The sequence below is a fragment of the Lactuca sativa genome, chromosome 3, assembly GCF_002870075.4.
Source record: "Lactuca sativa cultivar Salinas chromosome 3, Lsat_Salinas_v11, whole genome shotgun sequence".
NCBI lineage: Eukaryota > Viridiplantae > Streptophyta > Magnoliopsida > Asterales > Asteraceae > Lactuca > Lactuca sativa.
Window position 1 is genome coordinate 76,663,863 of NC_056625.2, and position 21,152 is coordinate 76,685,014.

Here is a 21,152-nt window from a genome sequence, read left to right on the forward strand (position 1 = left end):
ACCACCTAGAACAGTCAAATGTTGTCATCTACTGTGTTCGATGACCTAAACATACTTGTCAGTTGTCTGATCTGGACCCATCAGTTTTGGTCATCCAAAAAGAGGAGGACTGCTACACTCCACTCTGATCTCACACTCTACCCCAGAATGAGACCTATCCAATATTCAGCTTATTTGGAACTAAGCACCTTTCATAAGTCCATAACTAACTCATATTGTATCTAAGGGAAAATTCGATTCTAACACAGTTCCTAATAAGCAGTTCTATTATAGTTATACAAGTAGCACAGAGTATAATTAATATAATTAGCATTTAAAAAATACTTTTATTAAATTATGTTTTTGAAAGTAACTACGCACCCACTTGACAAAAGTGGGTGATTCGAGGTTAGGACAAAGTTTTGACTTAACACTATTTCAAAAGACCTAGAAGTATATAACACTAAGTCTTAGTCTATTTTCATATTTCTTGTGACTATAATGATAGTATAGATTCCCCAATAATCCCAATGTCTACATCAAGATCTATCAAATAAAGAATAACCAGATATAAGCATGTCGGTGAAAAGGGTCCATTTGGTATACAGGGTATACTGTTTGGGAATCTTACTTTAAACACCTCACTAAATCCAACATAGACATCACTCACATAAGTAGATCAATCAGTATAATGACTTGGAATTACTGATAAATCTTATTTATAGGTTCATAATAACGATTATGACTATAAATATAAGTTACACTTAAATTAAAATAAATGTAGCCTAAGTTACAAAGTTTACTAGTGAGAGCTGGTCATTGTGCGTACATAACTCTAACCGAGGAACTTCTTTTTCCCTGGCTCATTGATGTCGTAGGGCCTCGCTAAAGTGGTCAATAATTAGGGAGTAAAGGGGCTAAAGGGTGGAAGAGGTTCCAGAGAGTTTTAGATGAAAGTTTGTGAGAAATGAGCTGCCAAACACATCTTTATATAAGCTGGGGAAGAAGGTGTGTCGCACCTTTTATCGATGCACGCCGCGCCCATGGTCGAAGAAGGGTGACGTGGCTTGCTCTGGTTGGTGACACGTGGCGGAAATCTGGTGGTATGTTAGAGGCACGCCGCGCCTCTTGTCGGGCAACGCAAAAAAACTTTATTTTTTTTAAACTTTATATCTTCTTCATACGAGCCCCATTTTCAATTTTCTTTATATCCACATGTAGCTATCTACAAGTAGTACAACTTTCGTTTAGACTCAATCTGATAATTCTCAATTTATTTTTAAAATTGTATTTTTAACAGGCTTAGACTGTTAAATTTCGTATTAAAATCATAACTTTTTCATACGATATCCGTTCTCGACTATCTTTATACCGACAGATAGGTATTGACGAGATCTTCAACTCTCATTTAGATTGTTTTTCCTAACAATCGACTGATTTCAATTGTTGTTTCTAAGTCGTATACTGTTACGCTGAAACTTCGAAAAATCATAACTTTTTCTCACAAATTTGGATTTAGGCATTCTTTATCTTCACGAGTTCATTTTTCTAATTACTACGACTTTTGTTTAGATTATTTATCCTAAATAATATTTTATTTTGAATAATTTACTGTTATTTATTCATAGAAGATTTCAATCGTCGAACGACATACATACAGATTCGTAACTATGCCTAACAATAAACGTGGGCGTTACAGGAATCGATGTTGGCTAGAAGATTAGAGATGGTTTTGATGCATGTGTAGTATTCCATAACAGTGGAATCATCTATAACGATGTTTCTGAGTTGATTCTTGAGTTCAATTGCATTGGCCTCCTTGTTGTCACGAAAAAGTTCTTCAAGGGCTTTCCATAGTTGAGCAGTTGTCTCATCGGGTATCCATATGGTTTAAATGAGAGGTTGAGAGAGAGTTCCAAATAGCTATTGTTTGACAATTGAATATGCAGTACACCAATCTTGATCGGTTGGTTTATGATTGGTGTCATCGATATAGCCAAAGACCTTGTAGGCAATATAGTGGTTCTTGAAAAACTCGCGTCATGCATTATAGTTTGACCTATCTAGATCAAGAATTAAAGGAATATAAGACTTGATGTTGGTGATTCCATACATCTTATCAAGAGGAAAGGTCATTTTAGAGAAGAATTGATGAAGAACAGTAGACAAATGATGTAAGAATGTCTATTGGAAGGAGAGGACATAACAAAAAAGAAAATAAGAGATCGAGAGGGGGAGAAAATACGACTAGAGCTGTTTAATGGCATGATACCATGTTGACAAATGATTTCCCATCAACTGAATAATAACATTCCACAAAATATATATTACAAATATGATAAAGGCTATAAATGTGGGCTAACTATACATGGGTCACACAAGCAATACATATATACAACTAACTCCTAATTGGAATCATCATCATCAATAATAATATGGTTGTGATGGATTCAATAAATATATCATCATCCTACAATACAAAAACATTACTTATATCATATTACATAAACTACATCATGATTTCAACATCATTAAACAAGAATAACATCAAGATTTCAAGATTGCAAAAAAATATATCAACATCTAATAATGATGGTATTATTCATCTTTTTTTTTGAAACGGCAAATCTAACATACTCCCAAACTACTCCTTAAATCCACCTATATGTCCACGACGGGACTTAAACCCTCAACCTCAATGATGGAGGGCAACACCAGATACCGTTGGGCTAGAAGCCCTTTGGTATGGTACCATTCATCACCAATCAACAATAATGACATCATTCAATAAATATATCATCAATCAATGAGATTTTAGAATCAAAATTACAACATCAATGTCATTCAAGAATCTTGATTACAATTTTATAACATTAATAACAATGATATATCATTATGTACAATCTCTAGCTTCTTCGTTTCATATAATCACTTTGTGGGGAGGACAAGAGAAATCTTTTGATGCTGTGGTCCTGACTATATTTTAGTGTCTTTGGAATAATTCCATTATTTTTGGAATGGTTTTACCTAGGAAATCCTTCATTTTTGATGATGGGATAGATATTGAGTTTGTTTATTTATTTATTTACAATAGGTGTAATAAAGCTAAGCTATGTTAGAGTTCTTGGTTACACAACTCTCCTTTAGCTTCTATTTTGTTATAATGAGTCTTTTTCTAGCTCCTTGTTACTTTCTAAATAAAAATCCGCCGTTCCAAAATAATAACGAAATGAAGATTACAAGATTAGTTACACTGAAGAATTACCATTACAATATAAAAAGCATACAAAATTTTGGACTTACTTGATTTTGAGTTTTTTTTTTCCATGGATGAAGAGGGAACCCAACTTCCTATAACCATTATTTTGGTAGGGGTTTTGGAAAATAATGGATAAAATAAGGTTATGAATTGAAAGTTATTTTCTTGTGTGTGATCGTGAGATATGATCGACAGTAAAATAAAACGATATTATTTTGGGCCTGATGGTGAGATATTTGATGGACAGTAAGATGTATTGAGTAGGATAGAAGCAATTTTTTGTGCGTTCTTTTGGATATACTTAAGAATGATAGAGGTTGAGGTTGATTTTTTCTAAAGTGTGACATACAACATAATCCATAAATGTGACCCTTGGCCTTCCCTAAACTCGGTCTGATCCAATTTTTCAGTGGAATTAGAACCAGGAACCCAAAATCTAAGAACCGAGAGTCGTCCTATGTGCTGAAAAACCGGTTTGGTCCAAATTGTTAACACATGATTTCCCATCAACTAAATAATAGTATTCCGCAAAATATATATCACAAATATAATAAGGGTTATGAATGTGGACTAATTATACATTTTTTTGAAACGAAAAACTAGCTAACATACTCTTAAATACCACCTATGTCTCATAAAAGACTTAAACCTATAACCTCTCATATGAGAGATTTACTCCTTACCACTAGACCAAATGCCATTTTTTTTGACCAACTATACATGGGCCACATAATAAAATACTACTATATAAAAATACAATCCAAGATACATATATACTGCTAACATTTGTTAACACTAAGGAAAAGAAAATAAAATGTCATTGCCAAAGCCAAAGAAAAAGCAGGCATCACCGAAAGCTAATTTTTGGAACATATTTGACGAGGTTTGGCTAAAGAATGAATATCGAGTGAAAACTAAGCATGCTAAATATAAGTAGTGCAAAACTATCCTTAATGTTGATCCATACTAAAGAAAACGAAACTTATAGTTTAAATAAACATGTCGGTAAATACAAATAAAATCCGGAAAACAGTAAAGATAAACAACTTTGCAATTTATAAAACAAGCTTGTGGGGAGGATAGTAGGGTCTGGATGGCAAACATGTCGTATTCACATAGATTGTTGAAGGAATGGACATTGTAAAGACAATCAAGAAGGTTATATATGGCATCAAACCACCTCCAAACCCGTCATTATATATATATATATATATATATATATATATATATATATATATATATATATATATATATATATATATATATATATATATATATATATATATATATATACTAGCCGTTTGCCCGCGCTAAACGACGGGCGACGAATGGTTTCTTTTGGTAATTAGTTTCTTTTCGGCAGATAATGATTAATTTCAACTCAACGATTAGTTTATTTCAGAAACATGTCATATTAAATTTAAGACACAATGTATTAGCACATATCACTAAACATTAGTTTTAATTCTATTGAGTCAGTTTCTTTTCAACGGATAATGTATTGTTTAATGCATTTGTGTGTACTTATAGAATCATAGAATGATAAAATATATGTATTTGATATCCTCATTTTCTTTCTTAATTTAGGAGTGTATATGTGCATTTATGTTAAAATGGGGTTTAAATTGTTTTCCAAAATAATTATTTGAAAAAATAATAAAATAGATGGATTACATCCTATGCATCTACTTTAATTAAAGTTAAATCAATCAGGAATGAAATATCAAAATTAGTATATTTATCACTTGGTGAGGACACTATAACATCCAGATCCCCAGGTATATTATTTTATTAATTTATTTTGGAGTTTGTGGAGGGACTCGGCGAGTTGGTGCTTAGACTCGCCGAGTAGGGTCGCGAATTCTTATCCGGATCATGACCGGACTCGGTGAGTTCATGGGTGGACTCGACGAGTCCGCACTGTTTAATGAAACCCTAATCTTTCGGGTTTGGGGCCTATTTAAAGTCCCTTAGGGTCGTCATTTGCGGCTATCAGCCCCTTGAGAGAAACCCTAGAGTGCTTGAGCGTTTTGAGAGAGAGAGAGAGAGAGAGAGAGAGGGAGCCGTTGTTGACCTTTGAGGTGTTGTTTAGCAAGAAGAAGGAGGTTCTAGCCAAGAGAAAGCAAAGGAGGTTACCATTCTGTGGATTTAGAGCTCAGAGCATCATATTTGAGGTAGTAATTCGGCTTCCCTTCTGCTGTTATGATGATCATTTGGATTTAGGGTTTCTTGGACCCTTTTATTGGTTAGATTTGATGTCCAATTAGTCCCTTATTGTGATGAGGCTTTAGATCTAGATCCACAGAGGTCCAGAGAGCATTACTCATCAAGCTTTATGAAGAACAATGGGGGTATTGACCTTGGGTTATGATATTTGGGGCTAAAACATCATATAGGATCAAGTAGATGATGCATGTGCATTTAGATATAAACTTTACGTGATTATCATGCTTGGGAAGGTCGAATCTATGGACTAATGGAACAGATCTGACCTCAGGAGGTCATTTGGGTTTGTGCATGACATGGACTCGCCGAGTCCAAGAACAGACTCAACGAGTAGGTTAAGGTTTCCCTGTAAATCACACAGTTGGTGACTCACTGGGTTGGGGAATGACTCGGTGAGTCAGAAGGGATCTAGAGGTCGTAAGTACACGATGGAACTCGCCGAGTTCATAATTGGACTCGACAAGTTGAGTCGGGGTGGCCCCGCGATTCAAGCCAGATGTCACTCGTCGAGCAGGGGAAAGACTCGACGTGTTAAGCAGGACTAGAGGGGTACGGGTGGACACGGGTGAACTCGCCGAGTTGCCCGAGGATACTCGACGAGTCAGGTCAAAGGTTGATCGTTGACCATGGTTGACTAGTGTTGACTTGATAGTGTCAGTCAAACAAAGTCAGGAAAGTATTAATGAGAGTTGTACTTATGATATAGGAGGACGATAGGTCGGGAGATCGGGCACGAGTGATTATCCGACATCAGCGAGGTGAGTCTTCTCACTATGCCTTACCCGACAGGGTAGTTATGTGTGACCAGAAGGTCTTATGTGTATCATGTATATGTGATGTATGCTAAATGTGATATGTTGTGATATGAGTATGATGATATGGACCGGAAGGTCAACAGAGTCTGGGATGGAAATCCCTTGAGACACTTGGATCGGAAGATCCTATGGCCTGGAAAGGCGTATGTGCGGTACATGGTATTTTGGGGAACTCACTAAGCATTCGTGCTTACAGTGTTATGTGTTATGTGTTTCAGGTACTAGCGAGGATCGCGGGAAGGCGCCAGCTTGATTAGTACACACTTGCAGATGTCATGTTTTTGAGATCTTGGGTTATGAATTATGTTATGTATTTTGTGGAAGCATTGGATACCTGACTTTTGGATGATTTTATAATGAAATGTTTTATTAAAAATTAAGTGAAAAATCATTTTAAATTTTACGGTGTTACAACACACCACACATTTCTATTGAGACTTTAAGACTATAGAGAATCAAAAGAAAAATGAGATAACTACTTTTTTTAAGTCTCTCAATGAATAACGATATAGCAAAGAAAATGCACATAATTACCTAGAGTTTGTTTGACCAATACATAGTGATTACAAGTTTATTTGCCAAAATAACTACACATTCAAATTTAATTAAAGAAACATGGAAATCTTATTGTAAATCCCATCTGTTTAAATTGGAAACTTAAAAAAGAAACAAAGATTGTACTTAATTTACCAAAATGACCCTTTTATTTCCTTGACCATAGATCTAGCAACCAGAAACTCGCATCGATAAGTATTTTCGACTATCCAAAAAATAGCTCTTTTCTCCTTTTTTTTTCTCATTTGGTGGTCGGTGGTTTATCGTTACCGCTAGTGCTAAGAAATAAGAAAACTCTTCTCGCCTCCCAACTGCCTGCAATTTAAAACCAAACAAAGAATTGGCTTTAATTCTTTTTATATTCCAGCATTTGAACCCTTCCACCTTCCATGATAAACCAGGGAGTCAACAACCACTTTTTGTTCAAATAATTAAAAAAACAAATGTAAATACCTAAAATTTACAGGCTTTTCCATCAAGGGAAAAAGGAGCTGAAGGGAAGTATTGGCAATACTTTTAATATCTATATGGTGTTATGTGAATCCCGTTCAAATCCATCAATATAGCCCACTTTTTATATTATGGGCAAACATGGTCATTTAGGACGATATTATAATGGGAAAGTTGGTTACCATGGCCTATAAAACCAACATCAAACTTCTTACACTTATGATTCTAAGTAACAAATATCTACATCTTTATATGGGCATGAATAACACACTTAGTAACTTACATACATAGTGACAACCACTTAACACAAATACAACAACACAATAAAAATAACCACACCACACAACGCCAAACAAAGCACATTTCTTGTCATTTTTCCATTTAACTTGTCATATGTCTAAAGGGTTAAACTAAAACTTATAGAAAGAAATTTAATACATTCTTGCATTTAACTTGTATTTCTTAACATTTTCCCTATAAAGTAAAGCTTCAACCATTTGCTTTCTCTCAGTAGCAACATAAACAAATAAGGAATCCCAACATTATTAGCAAATTGTAATTCTTTGGAAAGTTATCTAAAACAGATCCCCTTCAATTTACTGAATAAAAATAAAATTTGTAGCTCTTGCATTTGACATTAGAGAAGTCTATCAAGTTGATCTAAAAATCAAGTTCAACCTCTTTTAGAGATCTTTCTGAACCAGATACTGGGAAGTCATCCTCCCCGTAGTGTAATTCAGGCTTTCATCTTTAGTTGAAATAGTTAGCAAAATATGTGTTTAAGATATCAGGCACAAACACATATCTATGTATGAGTAGATTAGGCAAGGTTCCTCATTCCTTTTCAAGAAGGTGTCAACATCTCTTCTTAAAGGATTAATGTAAGCAACAACTTAATTTCTAGTTTTATTGTATTTAAAATTAAACTTTTACCTATAAACATAATTAACCAAATAAATATTGAATGAAATAGAAATAATGCAATTGTGAACTTATAATCACGTCAAAAACATTGCAAATAAACAAAAAAAATGACAAAAAAATGTTCCTACTTTTCAATTTAATGGGATGTAATTCACTTTTCCATTTAATTCAAAGTAATTTATAAGGTCATCTGTTATATCCACCACTAACCACTATAATGGTGGGTGTCACCTCATCACCACATTCAACCACTAAACCTATGGGATACCCACCACTATATGTTTCTTATTTTTTTATTTTTAAATTAAAAAATATATATTTTTTAATTAATTAAAATGTAGAGATAGATAGAAAGACATGGAGAGAGAAAAAAAAATTGATTAGATGTTGTTGTCCGTTCTCCCCACCACATTTGACCACGAATTTTTCCACCACTAGCCACCACTAAGAGTATGGGATGGTGTTCACATTTTTTGTCCATGGCCACATAGACCACGAACATGCTCGTTATGAGTATACCATAAGGCCTAACGTCAAAGTAATGTACCAACGAAATATTATGCATGTTATCTCAATGATTATGCTAAAATGGGCAATTTTAAATGCTTTTATGAAATTAAAAGTTCAGCCTCTAAAAATTCTTAATTACAATCAACAAACATCAATATATACTTGGATTTGTAGATCTTTTTCTTCCGCAGTCATCATTCCGACCTGAACAAAATATATTTATACCAAATTAAAAGTTGAGCCTCTAAGGTTTCATTATGAGTTTATGACAATCAGCAAACATTAATATATATGTTAAGAATATTCCTATTCTAATTCTCTATGCAAATAAACCCTTGAAAATCAAAACATTTTTTTAATAAAGAAGAACATAACGAAGGATTGTCGCTTAAAAATCTAAATAAAACCTAAAAAATGAGGTTATACTTACCGGTAATTGAAAATGAAGAAGAGGGAGCGAATTTTTAGGGCTTCTAACCCTGCAATCCAACATAACTGGGATTCAAAAATCAAACAACAAAATAGTTAAAAATAGCAAAATTATCAAATGTTTACAGAATAACTTTAATTTGATACAAAACCTACTTGGAATAATTCAAAAATCTCGGATGTGTCTGCTCAATTTTTGAAAATCTCGGATACATCTACCCTGATTTCGGACTTGTAAACAGGGAACAAACCTGTAGATAAAGAAATTAAAGATGGGATGAAGAATTTGGAGTAAGTGAAGAAATCATAGATACTGATTAATAAACCTAAATAAAGCACTAAAACTCTCCCGTTGCTTCTATGCCTCCTTCCCCTCCTCTTCCAGTGACTTGGGGTTGTCTATACCTTTAAGATAAGGAAAAAAACGAAAATCATGGTTGCTGCTAAATTTTATATCACATGAAGCGTAAATAAACAAAAAAAATCATTATTCTTGTTGGATGTTGGGTTATGGTTATTCTTCAATTCAACATCATAAACAAACATTCAAAACCTGTAAAAAATAATTTTATATCACATGAAGCGGTAACAAACAAAAAAATCATTATTTTTGTTGGATGTTGGGTTATTCTTCAATTCAACATCATAAACAAACATTCAAAACCTGTAAAAAATACTGAAATAACAGAAAATAATACATAAGATGAAGGGAAAAAAATCGAGAGAGGGAAAGAGAGAGGGTGAGGGATGACAGCGGTAGGTCGATTTGGATCAGAGAGACTCACTTTTACATGGAAAAATTAAGATAAAGGGATGTTGGCATTGTGAATCTTTTCTGAATCATTCAATCATCATACTAAAGGGCAGTTGAATAAAAAAAACACAAAATCTACGTAAAATGATCATAGAGATGAAAATTAAAACAATTAGAAATGCAACAACACACAATAAAAACAAATAAAAACCCAAGATTAAGAAGGGATAAATAAATCCATGGACTCACCACTTAAAGTTTACATCTCCTCTCGATTTCTCTTGGCCTAGTCTCGTCCTACATTTCTCAGTCTTCCTAGGTGCTTTCTATCACCGATATCTTCAAATATAGCATAAATATTGAATAGTTAAGTGTGATAATATACTCTAAGATTTGTTTTGCTTGAAAAAACGAAAGGAGAAATTCAAGAAAGAAGAAGAGTTGGATAGATTCAAGATCAAAATCTTGTTTATCAAAATAAAACCAACCGAGATAAAGGGAAAGGTGATCGATATCGGGGGATTTGGGTTTCAGTTGATGACTTGGTCTCAAGCATCAAGGGAGATTCTGTGTTACACCCGATTTTTTTATTGACCGAGTTTGAAACACAAGTTAATCATGCATTTGAAACTTGTACTTATAGCTTTAGTAATCCCCATATGTTTGACCGAGTTTTAAGTGGGAATTCATATTCAAATGAAAATTAAAGGCCAGTTCAAATAAGATTGGGAAAGAATGAACGAGGATACCGATAAGAAATATAATGCATAAGGTATTGTACATTACGTTTAATATTTTGGACTTCTTAATCTATTTTTAGAAATAATAAGGTTTGTATAATAATATAGTAAGATATATATATATATATATATATATATATATATATATATATATATATATATATATATATATATAAATTTCGGTCCTCTAAAGATTAAACTTATTTTAAATATTTTTGTTTTTAAATTCTTGACAAAATTGCAAAAATGGTTTTTGTGGTTTGTATTTTTTTTGGAGGTTTTGGTCCAAACTACGGGTTTTTTGGATTTGTGGTTTTTTTTGGGCTAGTTTCATTGTAAAACTGGTCCCCGATAAACTTGAAAAGACGACTTTGCCCTTTTAATTGGTTTTTTTTCATTTACTTAATTATTTTTTTTATTTAAATATAAATATTAAATCAAATCAAGAAGGGGATCTCTCTCTCTCTCTCTCTCTCTCTCTCTCTCCTCTCTCTCTCTCTCTCTCCTCTCTCTCTCTCTCTCCTCTCTCTCTCTCTCTCTCTCTCTCTCTCTCTCTCTCTCTCTCTCTCCCTCTCTCTCTCTCTCTCTCTCTCTCTCTCTCTCTCTCTCTCTCTCGGGAATGAAGTATGATCCAAAAAAATAAAACCACATACATACACTCATCGCAGCAAAACACCCACACTTCTTGGGTTGAAGACGTTCCAAATCAGACTTCCTCCCTGCTTCCACCGAAGAAGACAACCAAACCCACAGTCTCCGGCGAAGCTGATGAAGGTAATGAAGATTGAGAACATGTGTCATCATCTCATTGACGATCTGAAACCCTTTAACCCACCCAACCCCAACGAAGAAGGTTGGTCGATTTCCTCTTAGGTTTTGATTTCTTGGTTTCAAAAACCCCAGATCACGCACCTCTCGTCCCCCCTTTCTCTCTCTCTCTCTCAGGAAAGCGTCATCGCCATTACTAATCTTGGTCTCAACAACTCCGATATTCTCAAAACTCCGGTAACGACTTTCGACATTGATGCAGGTTACCGGCGGCGAGGAATTAGACCTAGATTACTTTATTATGACTTTTATTTCATCAATAGGGAGCGTATCTTCAATCATTTATCATTCATTCATTTATTCAATACTTACGTCAATTACCTTTTCCAGATTGGTTTATGAACTGTGAAATTGTAATCTTAATTTGGTAAATTTGGGGGATTTTAGGGGAAAATATGTGAATATAAATTGAAGCCAATTTGTGATTTTGGACCTGTAATCGAAGCTAAGCTGATGACATTGATGCAGTTTCTTATAAACAAGGTTTTGGTTTTTTTTCCTGGTTTGATTGGTTTGATACACGTTGAAATCGAAGACTAAAATCAAGTCTTTTATTTAGAATTGATGCAATTTCTTAGAAAAATGGTTTGGTTTGGTTTTAATTTATGGTTTAAGGTTTCATTATGTTTTAGTGTCGTTAGATTTAGCATCGGTGGTTATTGGTGGTGTTGTATGCCGGTTGTCGGAGTTGGTTTCAAGGGCGGTGGTGGGTGGTCATGTCGGACTGTGGATGAAAGAGCAATAATGTTGGGGAGAGAAAGAAAGAGAGAAAGAGAGAGAGATAGAAAAAGATGGTCCTCTATTATATTTTAATTGTTAAAATAAATAAATAAATATTAAATTAAAAAAAATATGAAAGAAAAATGGAAAATAAATACCCCAAGGGTATTATAGTCATTTCAATTTTCGAAGAGACTATTTTCATATAAAAACTAGTCTAAAAAGGACCCAAAAAAGTTATGGTTTGGACTAAAACCCCAAAAATAATGCATACCATAGAGATCATTTTTGCAGTTTTGTCTAAATTCTATGTAGATGTCTTACCATCTTCATATGTATGAAGGTGGTCAAAAATTACCTTTGTGGCACGTAGGTAACAATCTAAAGCCTGATATATCATGTCCTAATGGCTAAATGATGATAAATTGAAAGTTTAAAAGATTCAATTAACACGATTAGAATTTTAGTAGTCAAACGGTCACAATTTTAAGAGTGTTGTGGTAAAAAACAACACTCCTACAATAAAAGGCTGAAAATATTGATAACTTTTTGAAATTTGCCTTTTCAAATAAAAGAAATGGATATTGACTTAAAAGGATAATATATATCTCAATGTGTGTACATTTAGTAATTGAGTTTTTTTTCGTTCATATTTACCCCTTCAACTTATTTAACTGTACACATTTACTCCTTATGACCGACTACTTCAAGTAAACCGAAAAATATGGCTTAAAAGGGTAATATATTTCTTATTTTGTACACATTTAGTCCTTAACATTTTTTGGCATATTTTGTCCTTAGTATTTTTTTTGTTGCAATATAAGTTATTGTTGTTTTTGTATCATTCATTACTTATGACCAGTTTTTTTAGGTTTTTCTCACAACATCTTACATGAGACAATCATTAATAAGGTATCTGAGGATGTTCATGCTTATGGCCACCGCTGCCTCGACTGCTTGGATGATTAGTTCTTGTGGTTTGGCTTAAGTCTTGTGTTCCGAATGTCAAAACTTCTTCAAACAATCATAGATTTTAACGATCTTTATATCCACGGGTTCGTATTTGAGTCTACTATAACTTTCATTTAGATTACTTTCGTTAAAAAATAATACATTTTACTTACGGTCTTTATATCCAAGCGTTCTTTATGAATGTATGTATGAACATTTTTTCTTATAAAATCGTAATTAAAAATATATTGTTTTTTAACAGAAATAATCTAAACGAAAATTGTAGTAGACTCAAATACGAACATGTGAATATAAAGATCGTTAAATACATGATTGTTTGAAGAAGTTATGACGTTCAGAACACAAGACCTGAACCAAACCACAAGAACTAAGTAACTAAACAATCGATGTCGTGGTTGCCATAAACATGAACAACTCCAAACATCTTATTAATGATTGTCACGTATAATATGTCGTGAGAAAAACCTAAAAAAACCGGTCATAAGTATTGAATATGTACAAAAACAACAAGGACTTATTTTGCAACAAAAAATATTAAGGTGTAAATGTACAAAAAAAACATTAAGGACTAAATGTGTAAAAAATGAAAAATATATTATCTTTTTAAGTCATTTTTTCTAGCTTATCTGAAGTAGCCGGTCATATGGACTAAATATATACAGTTAAACAAGTTGAAGAGGTAGATATAAACGAGAAAAAAAAAAAAAAAACAAACTCACTAACAAAAAAGTGTACAAATAAAAAAAAATATATTACCCTTTTAATTCATTATCCCTAAAAAAAAAAAAAGTAACAAACACTACTTGAAGTAAACAAATGAAATAAGTTTAGGGTTGTAATACATTATCCCTAAAAAAAAAATTACAAACACTACTTGAAGTAAACAAATGAAATAAGTTTAGGGTTGTAATATACGAACATATAGATGGTGTTTCTTTGTTTGTTTTCTTCTGTAGAATATCTTTTTTTTACCACTAATGTGTTTCAAAAAAGACGTCTGTTTTTGAAGAGAATAAAAAAAGGCCTAAGAACCTTTTCCATTACTTACACTTGCAGCGTAAACTCATTTTCACGCCTCACTTTCTTTCAACACCACACTCTCACGACTTCACGAGAAAACACCCTCGCCGGCCTTTCCTCCACCGGCGACAATCACGTCTCCGCCGGCGACTACTCCACAGGTACGAGCGGCTCTCTTCTCTCCGCCGGCGACACCCATCATCAAAGAATCTATTCTTGATATGTGTTTCAGCTGTAAAGAAGTCTTGATTTGGTGATTTGGGATTTGGGATAAGTTCTGTATTGCTTACCCAAAAACCCTATACAATTTGATTCTCCCAATTTGACTATTAAAGTCGAAGCTCAATTTTATTCTGAATTATGTGCTTTATTGTGTTTGTTGCTTTTGAAAGACACAGCGAAATCAATCAATCAGCGTTTTACTCCATTGCATGCAGGGAAAGAAGGAGAGATCATAAGTTCAGTAATGTTTGGAATTCAACTTTCTCAATTAGTATCCCCTGCTAGTTTACTTACAGCTTCTTCAAGGTTCGATTGCTATTCTTCAATGCTATAACTTTTTTTTCATTCGAATATGCTATTCTTCTGTATGTATGTGAAAGTAGCTTTATTGTTGATGTAGTTCTCGCTCTAGAAGCAGACTGGTTGTTAAAATGGCAGCAACTACAACCATTAACCATGGAAGATCGATTCAGTCTGCTATGGTGAAGCCTCCTGTGCACCCTACTTATGATTTGAAAGGCGTCATCAAGCTAGCACTTTCTGAAGATGCAGGAGATAAAGGTCCAATATCTGTTGACATTTTTACTCATTTTGTCACAATCCAATTATTTAAAAACTATTCACATTAAAGATGTAGTTAATGTCAATAATAGGGGAAAGCAAACATTGCTTGATTAGGCCTAGATTAAATGTAACATTTGACTTTGTTACTTGTGTGGAGAAGTGTTGATAAAGGTCCAATTTTTGTCGACTTTGTAGTCATATTGTTAATTTGAAAGATATGTACATCGAAAGTTGTTTATTATCAAAAATGGGTAAAGATTAAATGTCAAATTTTTGTTGACTTTGTATATTGAAATCATGAATGCAGGGGATGTAACTTGTTTGGCCACTATTCCAACTGAGATGGAAGTTGAAGCTTATTTTCTAGCCAAAGATGATGGAATTATTGCAGGAATTTCACTTGCTGAAATGATATTTAACGAAGTGGATCCCACATTAAAGGTAGTTTCTACTTCATTCACATTTCACAAAATAAATATCTTCACCAATATATAAAAAACTTGTATTACATTTACCGAATGTTATTAATTTCAGGTGGAATGGTATAAAAAAGATGGAGATAGTGTTTTTAAAGGACTGAAATTCGGCAAAGTTTATGGTAAACAATAAACAAAATATTCAAAAAATAATCAAAACAATTTATATCATACATTGTGATATCGTGATATTTAATTTTTAATCATATTTAGGAAGGGCATACAGTATTGTGTTAGCCGAAAGAGTTGTGCTAAATTTTATGCAAAGAATGAGTGGCATAGCCACACTCACAAAGGTAACAATAACATGTCCATAACTTTATAAAAAATAATAATAATAATATAATAATCTATAACCATTAAAAAAATATTAATTTTTTATTTATTTGTTATAGGCAATGGCAGAAGCTGCAAACCCTGCGTGCATATTGGAAACAAGAAAAACTGCACCAGCATTGCGTTTGGTGGATAAGTGGGCGGTGTAGTTTTACTTTTTTACCCTTTGATCCTATTCACATAAACCCTAATTTTATATATGATTTTTTTACTAACACATCAACAGGTATTGATAGGTGGAGGGAAGAATCACAGAATGGGTTTATTTGATATGGTGATGATAAAAGACAATCATATCTCCATATCTGGAAGTGTCTCAAATGCCCTTAAATCCGTTGACCTTTATTTGACCAACAACAATCTTCAAATGGGCGTTGAGGTAATTTCAATTTCAATTTCAATGAGTTTGTTTGTTTCTTTCCCTTTTAATATCAAAACCATTTTTTTTTATTGAAAAGGTGGAGACAAGGACATTTGAGGAAATACATGAGGTGTTACGTTATGCTGATGAGAATAAAACATTTTTGAGTAGAATAATGTTGGATAATATGGTTGTTCCTCAAGGTGATGGGGATGTTGACGTGTCAATGCTTAAAGAAGCTGTGGGAATAATTAATGGGAGGTTTGAAACTGAGGTAAAAATGTTTAAATTTAAAAAAAAAAAAAAAAATGTAAAAGATGGAGAGTTTTATTAAATATTTTGGTGTGTAAAAACAGGCTTCTGGAAATGTTACGTTGGAAACTGTACACAAGATTGGGGAAACGGGGGTGACATATATATCAAGGTAATCATGGAATTATTAAAATTTTATAAATTATTTTTTTCACGAGAAAAGAAAATTGATTTCTATTTTTTTTTTATGTAATGAATGCAGTGGAGCGTTGACACACTCGGTGAAAGCACTTGATATATCTCTGAAAATCGATACAGAGTTGGCACTTGAAGTTGGAAGACGCACAAAAAGAGCTTAGTTGTGTATCATTATATGATACAAAAAAAAAAAAAAATTGATTTTGAGTATAATAATGATTTTATGTGGATTTTTGTTGGATTGTTTGATTTTGGAGATGTTAATAATCTGAAACATGAAACATGTTTGAGTTTTTTTTTGTGTGTACTTATTTATTGGCTATATACTAGCTAAATAAAAGTAAGAACCCCTTAGACTATTGGGTATGGACATGATTTTAAACACTAAAAAAAATATAATCTTATCTGTCACATTAACTATGTTGTATATCCGTCGGGTTTTTCGGGTAAATATCAAGTGAAACTACAACCGATATCCAAACCAAATTGAATTTCGGGTAATCGGATTTCGGGTATTTGGGTTTTGGGTTAGGTCGGGTGAATATAAAGATACCCATTTTTTAAAAACAAATAAAAATTTCACTACAAAAAATATACATACATACTAGGGGTTATTTTTAATTCAAACAAGTGACATGTATATATCTTTTATTACAAAAAAGAAATAACCTTTAATGATTTTTAAATCATTAGATGTGGACAAAAAGACTCTTTTTATAACCTCCGTATATAGAAATGTCATTGATGTTGATGATCATAAAATATGAAGTGCTAGCCATTTCGTGCAATACACAATTTCCAGTGGATTAAGATTAAGCTGGAGGGTGTGGCCGCGGTCTGGGACTGCGGTTTGTGCCACCTGGATCGCGCACACTGTCCCCAGACAGCGGTCTGGTGCGGTTTGCATCGCATTGTGGCTGGAGAGTACCGCGTCACGTGATTGGTAGGTTTGATATTTGACCGTTGAATGCTTTTGCGTCGTTATTTTTTATTTTTTATTTTTTTTCTTTTTGCAATTCTTATATATACATATACACTTCAAAAAATTTTAAACCACAATATAACCTCTTCTCTCTCAAATCTTTTAAATAAAAATCACCAATATAATGTTTTTTGAATTTTCAATGTAATGTTATTTTTAAATTTCAAGTAATGAAAATTTATGTTTTTTATTAAAAAAGAAGTTTTAATTAAAATAGCTAAAAAACAAAAAAAAATAAAAAAAAATGTGCGATGATTTATATAGAGTAGAGATATTATTATTGTTAATGTATTATAAGAATAATATGTTAAAGGAATAATGATATTATTTGATTAATATAAGTCATAAATTAATTAGGAATCACCACTCCCTTGGTGTGGCACGAAACCACACTTGTGTGGTAAAAAATGATGTGACACTTATGTGGCGGGGGTGGGAGTGCGGTTTCGGTGACACCACTCTCTCCAGCCTTATAACAATATCTGCAAGACTGCAACACAAATTTGACGCAAGTGTTCCTACAATATGAGATACATTTGGAAAACACATCAATTATATCAAAAAACGTTCCTGGATTTTATCATATCCATATTAAAAATCGCTAGGTAAATATTAATTTTTAATATAAAAAAACATTCGATATATCAAAAAACGTTTCAGGATTTTTCTTAATCAAGTATTCATGTATGCACGAATTTTTTTAAACCTACCAAATAGCCGACCTATTTAAATATCGGGTTACCCGATTACCAGAATTTCCGAACGCGATACCCGATTTAACTGACATGATCTACCCGAATTCAAAACGGGTCGGGTAATCGGGTATCAGTTATTTTCAACATGCCTAGTTATAACACTGTTGTAGGAAATGGTCACGATGTTATAACACCCACTAATTTCTATGTTATCATTTGTTTTTTATTTTTTATTTTTTGATTTTTTAATAATTATAAAAACAATAGTTTTATAAAACATGTTATTTAAACAAAACATAATTTTTAAATTAAATATGACATTTAAATTAAAAAAAAATCAATACAAGACCAAAAAAAATTACGTTAAATTTAAAAACATAAACAATAGTCCTAATTGTCCAAATGCTTTGCCCGAAACTTCACATTGATCACTCGTAGCACTTCCGCATCTCGAGGCACCAAACCTTCATCGCTAGACCTAAAAATTGTCAACTCATTCGTTATTTCATGCTTACCTACGAAGGAAATCCAAGTGCTTATGTTGTAAATCACTTTTTTGTAGTAAATTGTGTTCATATGCTTTTGTTTCCTCAAGGACCCAATCTTGGGTATTGTAAGACCACATCTTACGGGATAGCGATATATATGGTATGGATTCTGATTATGATTGTTCTTTGGATTCTCTTTGTAACAAGCTTCTAGATATTGACTTTAGCAGTTTTACTACTAAAGACACCCCCCTAAATCCCAAAATACACTACCGAGTGTCATTTCTTGTAAAATTGTCCAAGATATGGAAGTGCATCTCGACATGACGGCTCGACAGAAAACAGTTTTTCAGTGCTTACATGCACCACATGCTCAAGATTTTCTTCTAGCTATCCTTATAGATGGGTTTGGCCAACATATATCTCCTGTGGAGTATCATACTATCCTCAAATATTGACTTATGATTCCAATATTCTCAGCTGACGATATATGTTTGGTGTATCGCAAGGCATGTTTGGACTCTTTTGGTGAGCATGCAGTTCATTATAAAGGACTCTCTGGGTTCAAATACAGACACAATATGGGTAGGTATGTTTTGTTTGACATATTTAAGTGTGTCGGGGTTTCCGCCAAGAAAGAGGCACCTGTGAATTTGTTGACTGACCTGACAAAACGAAGGTTAACCCTTAGACTGACTAACATTTTGATTTTTGGATGGTTTGGAGGGAAACACACATGTGTGGACCTTATAGGGGTATCCCCTATCATAGGCTTGAGGGCTGGGGGTTTCACGGCGGAAGAGGCTATTTTAAAAGCTGTCACAGGCAAAGTCACCAAACATGAGAAATCATCAATGGAAAATTAACATGTGTTCATACCATTCGCATTTTATACATTTGGTGTCCTTGCGTCGGATGCGGTGGAACTTCATAATAGAGTACAACGGATCATGCATAGCAATGTTATATCCCCCAGATCTATGGATGTTGTCACACCCCCGACCATCAGCGAAAACGTCGAGGTGCGCGATCTAAATTAGTAAGCATAATTATTGAACAATACACATATAATCTTCTATTATTACCGAAATAGAAATTACATTGACAATGATTACTGCTAAATCATGAGACACACCTTCGATGCTACCCGGGTCACTCCTAACACTTGAAATAAAGTGTTTTCACGTCTCGGAGTGTACTATCTTATTTAATTAGTAGTTCAAAGCCTAATTAGATACAATTGTGTATCTCTTCATATTACATAGGAACCTCGCGCGTTTTCAAGCCCCGAACTGACGTTTAGCATCCAAACCGACACATTCCTCGATTGGTGAGTTCATACCCCTACTCCTTTTTCCGTGTTTTTCAAATGTTTTCAGGGGGAATACAAGCAAAAGTACAAGAAAATCTTGTACTCAAACTTATTATTTCAGTTCAAATGTTCATATTCTGTATGCTTTTAATATCGAAAACCGTATTAACCAACAGTTCGACTTGCAGAGTTAGCTTTCAGACTAATTGTAGATTTCTTTATAAAATGTTATAATCTATGTTACATTTTATAATTTACGAAGGATTCATGCTAATCATAAATTAGGATTATTACTAATAAGATACGCCTTCGGATAGTAACAGAACTACGAAAGTACAGCTAGTGCACGCCTTTGGATGGCACATAACTTCGAAAATACAGCTAGTGTACGTCTTTGAGTGCCACCAGAGTTTCGGAAATAATTCGAAAGTACGCCTTTGGATATCGACAGAGTTTCTAACTGCTTGTATTCTCAGGTCCGCATTAGACAGGTACCCCGCGATCTTTTGGAGAAGACGGAGCATATAGATGACTCGTCTTAGCTTTTGTTCATATGATATATATGTATAACACTTGTAACACTTTTTTTTCAGACAATGTAAATATTTCTATGTAATGTAATGGTTGTGTTTACTACGCTTACTATGTACATTGGTTGCGATACTACATGACGTCCTCCGCCCCGGAACGTTTCCGCCATCGGTTTCGGGGTGTGACAGATTGGTATCAGAGCCCTTGTTTATAGTGAACTAGTATACCGAACCTTACATGGTATAAGACTATAAACACTAAGGGGCCGAAATGCTCTAAACTAAAAGTATACTTTAAAATATAAGTATTTTTCAAAAGTATACAACTATACCTAACCGTCGGATTCCGTAATTACGAGTAGAACAAAACATAAGTAATCGGGTGTTGTACGCTGCGGTTAAACCTGGGCAGTTATGTAGTCGTTTCTAGGGTCAATATAGCCTGATCAGCTATATTCATTCGAGACATGGCCAACATGTGCTTGGGAGTGACTGAGGTGTGCAGCATGCCTAAAACTTACCCAATACCCAAACAATGAGTCGTCGATGCAGCGA

At 33.6% G+C, this 21,152-nt stretch overlaps 1 protein-coding gene across 2 annotated transcripts; it reads left to right on the forward strand.

Annotated features, from left to right (window-relative positions):
- The first annotated feature begins 14,078 nt into the window (after positions 1-14,078).
- Positions 14,079-16,884, forward strand: LOC111912581 (quinolinate phosphoribosyltransferase [decarboxylating] 1b). Of its 2 annotated transcripts, none has more exons than XM_023908321.3 (11): positions 14,079-14,342; positions 14,574-14,709; positions 14,804-14,964; positions 15,275-15,408; positions 15,502-15,565; positions 15,657-15,739; positions 15,839-15,922; positions 16,006-16,158; positions 16,238-16,414; positions 16,497-16,564; positions 16,655-16,884. In XM_023908321.3, the coding sequence occupies exons 1-11, from the start codon at positions 14,087-14,089 to the stop codon at positions 16,749-16,751; spliced, it is 1,413 nt and encodes a 470-aa protein (XP_023764089.1). In that variant the 5' UTR covers positions 14,079-14,086; the 3' UTR covers positions 16,752-16,884. The 2 variants fall into 2 exon arrangements, with proteins under 2 accessions (XP_023764089.1, XP_023764090.1); XM_023908322.3 differs by having other exon boundaries at positions 14,619-14,709.
- The last annotated feature ends 4,268 nt before the right edge of the window (positions 16,885-21,152 follow it).

What these genes read in the sequence shown, in the direction of transcription:
- LOC111912581 (XM_023908321.3), top strand. Translation starts at nt 14,087, where the DNA reads ATGGTGTTTCTTTGTTTGTTTTCTTCTGTAGAATATCTTTTTTTTACC. An exon ending in CGCCGGCGACTACTCCACAG is followed by an intron (nt 14,343 to 14,573) that starts GTACGAGCGGCT and finishes TGCTTTTGAAAG; the next exon opens with ACACAGCGAAATCAATCAAT. An exon ending in ATCTTCAAATGGGCGTTGAG is followed by an intron (nt 16,159 to 16,237) that starts GTAATTTCAATT and finishes TTTATTGAAAAG; the next exon opens with GTGGAGACAAGGACATTTGA.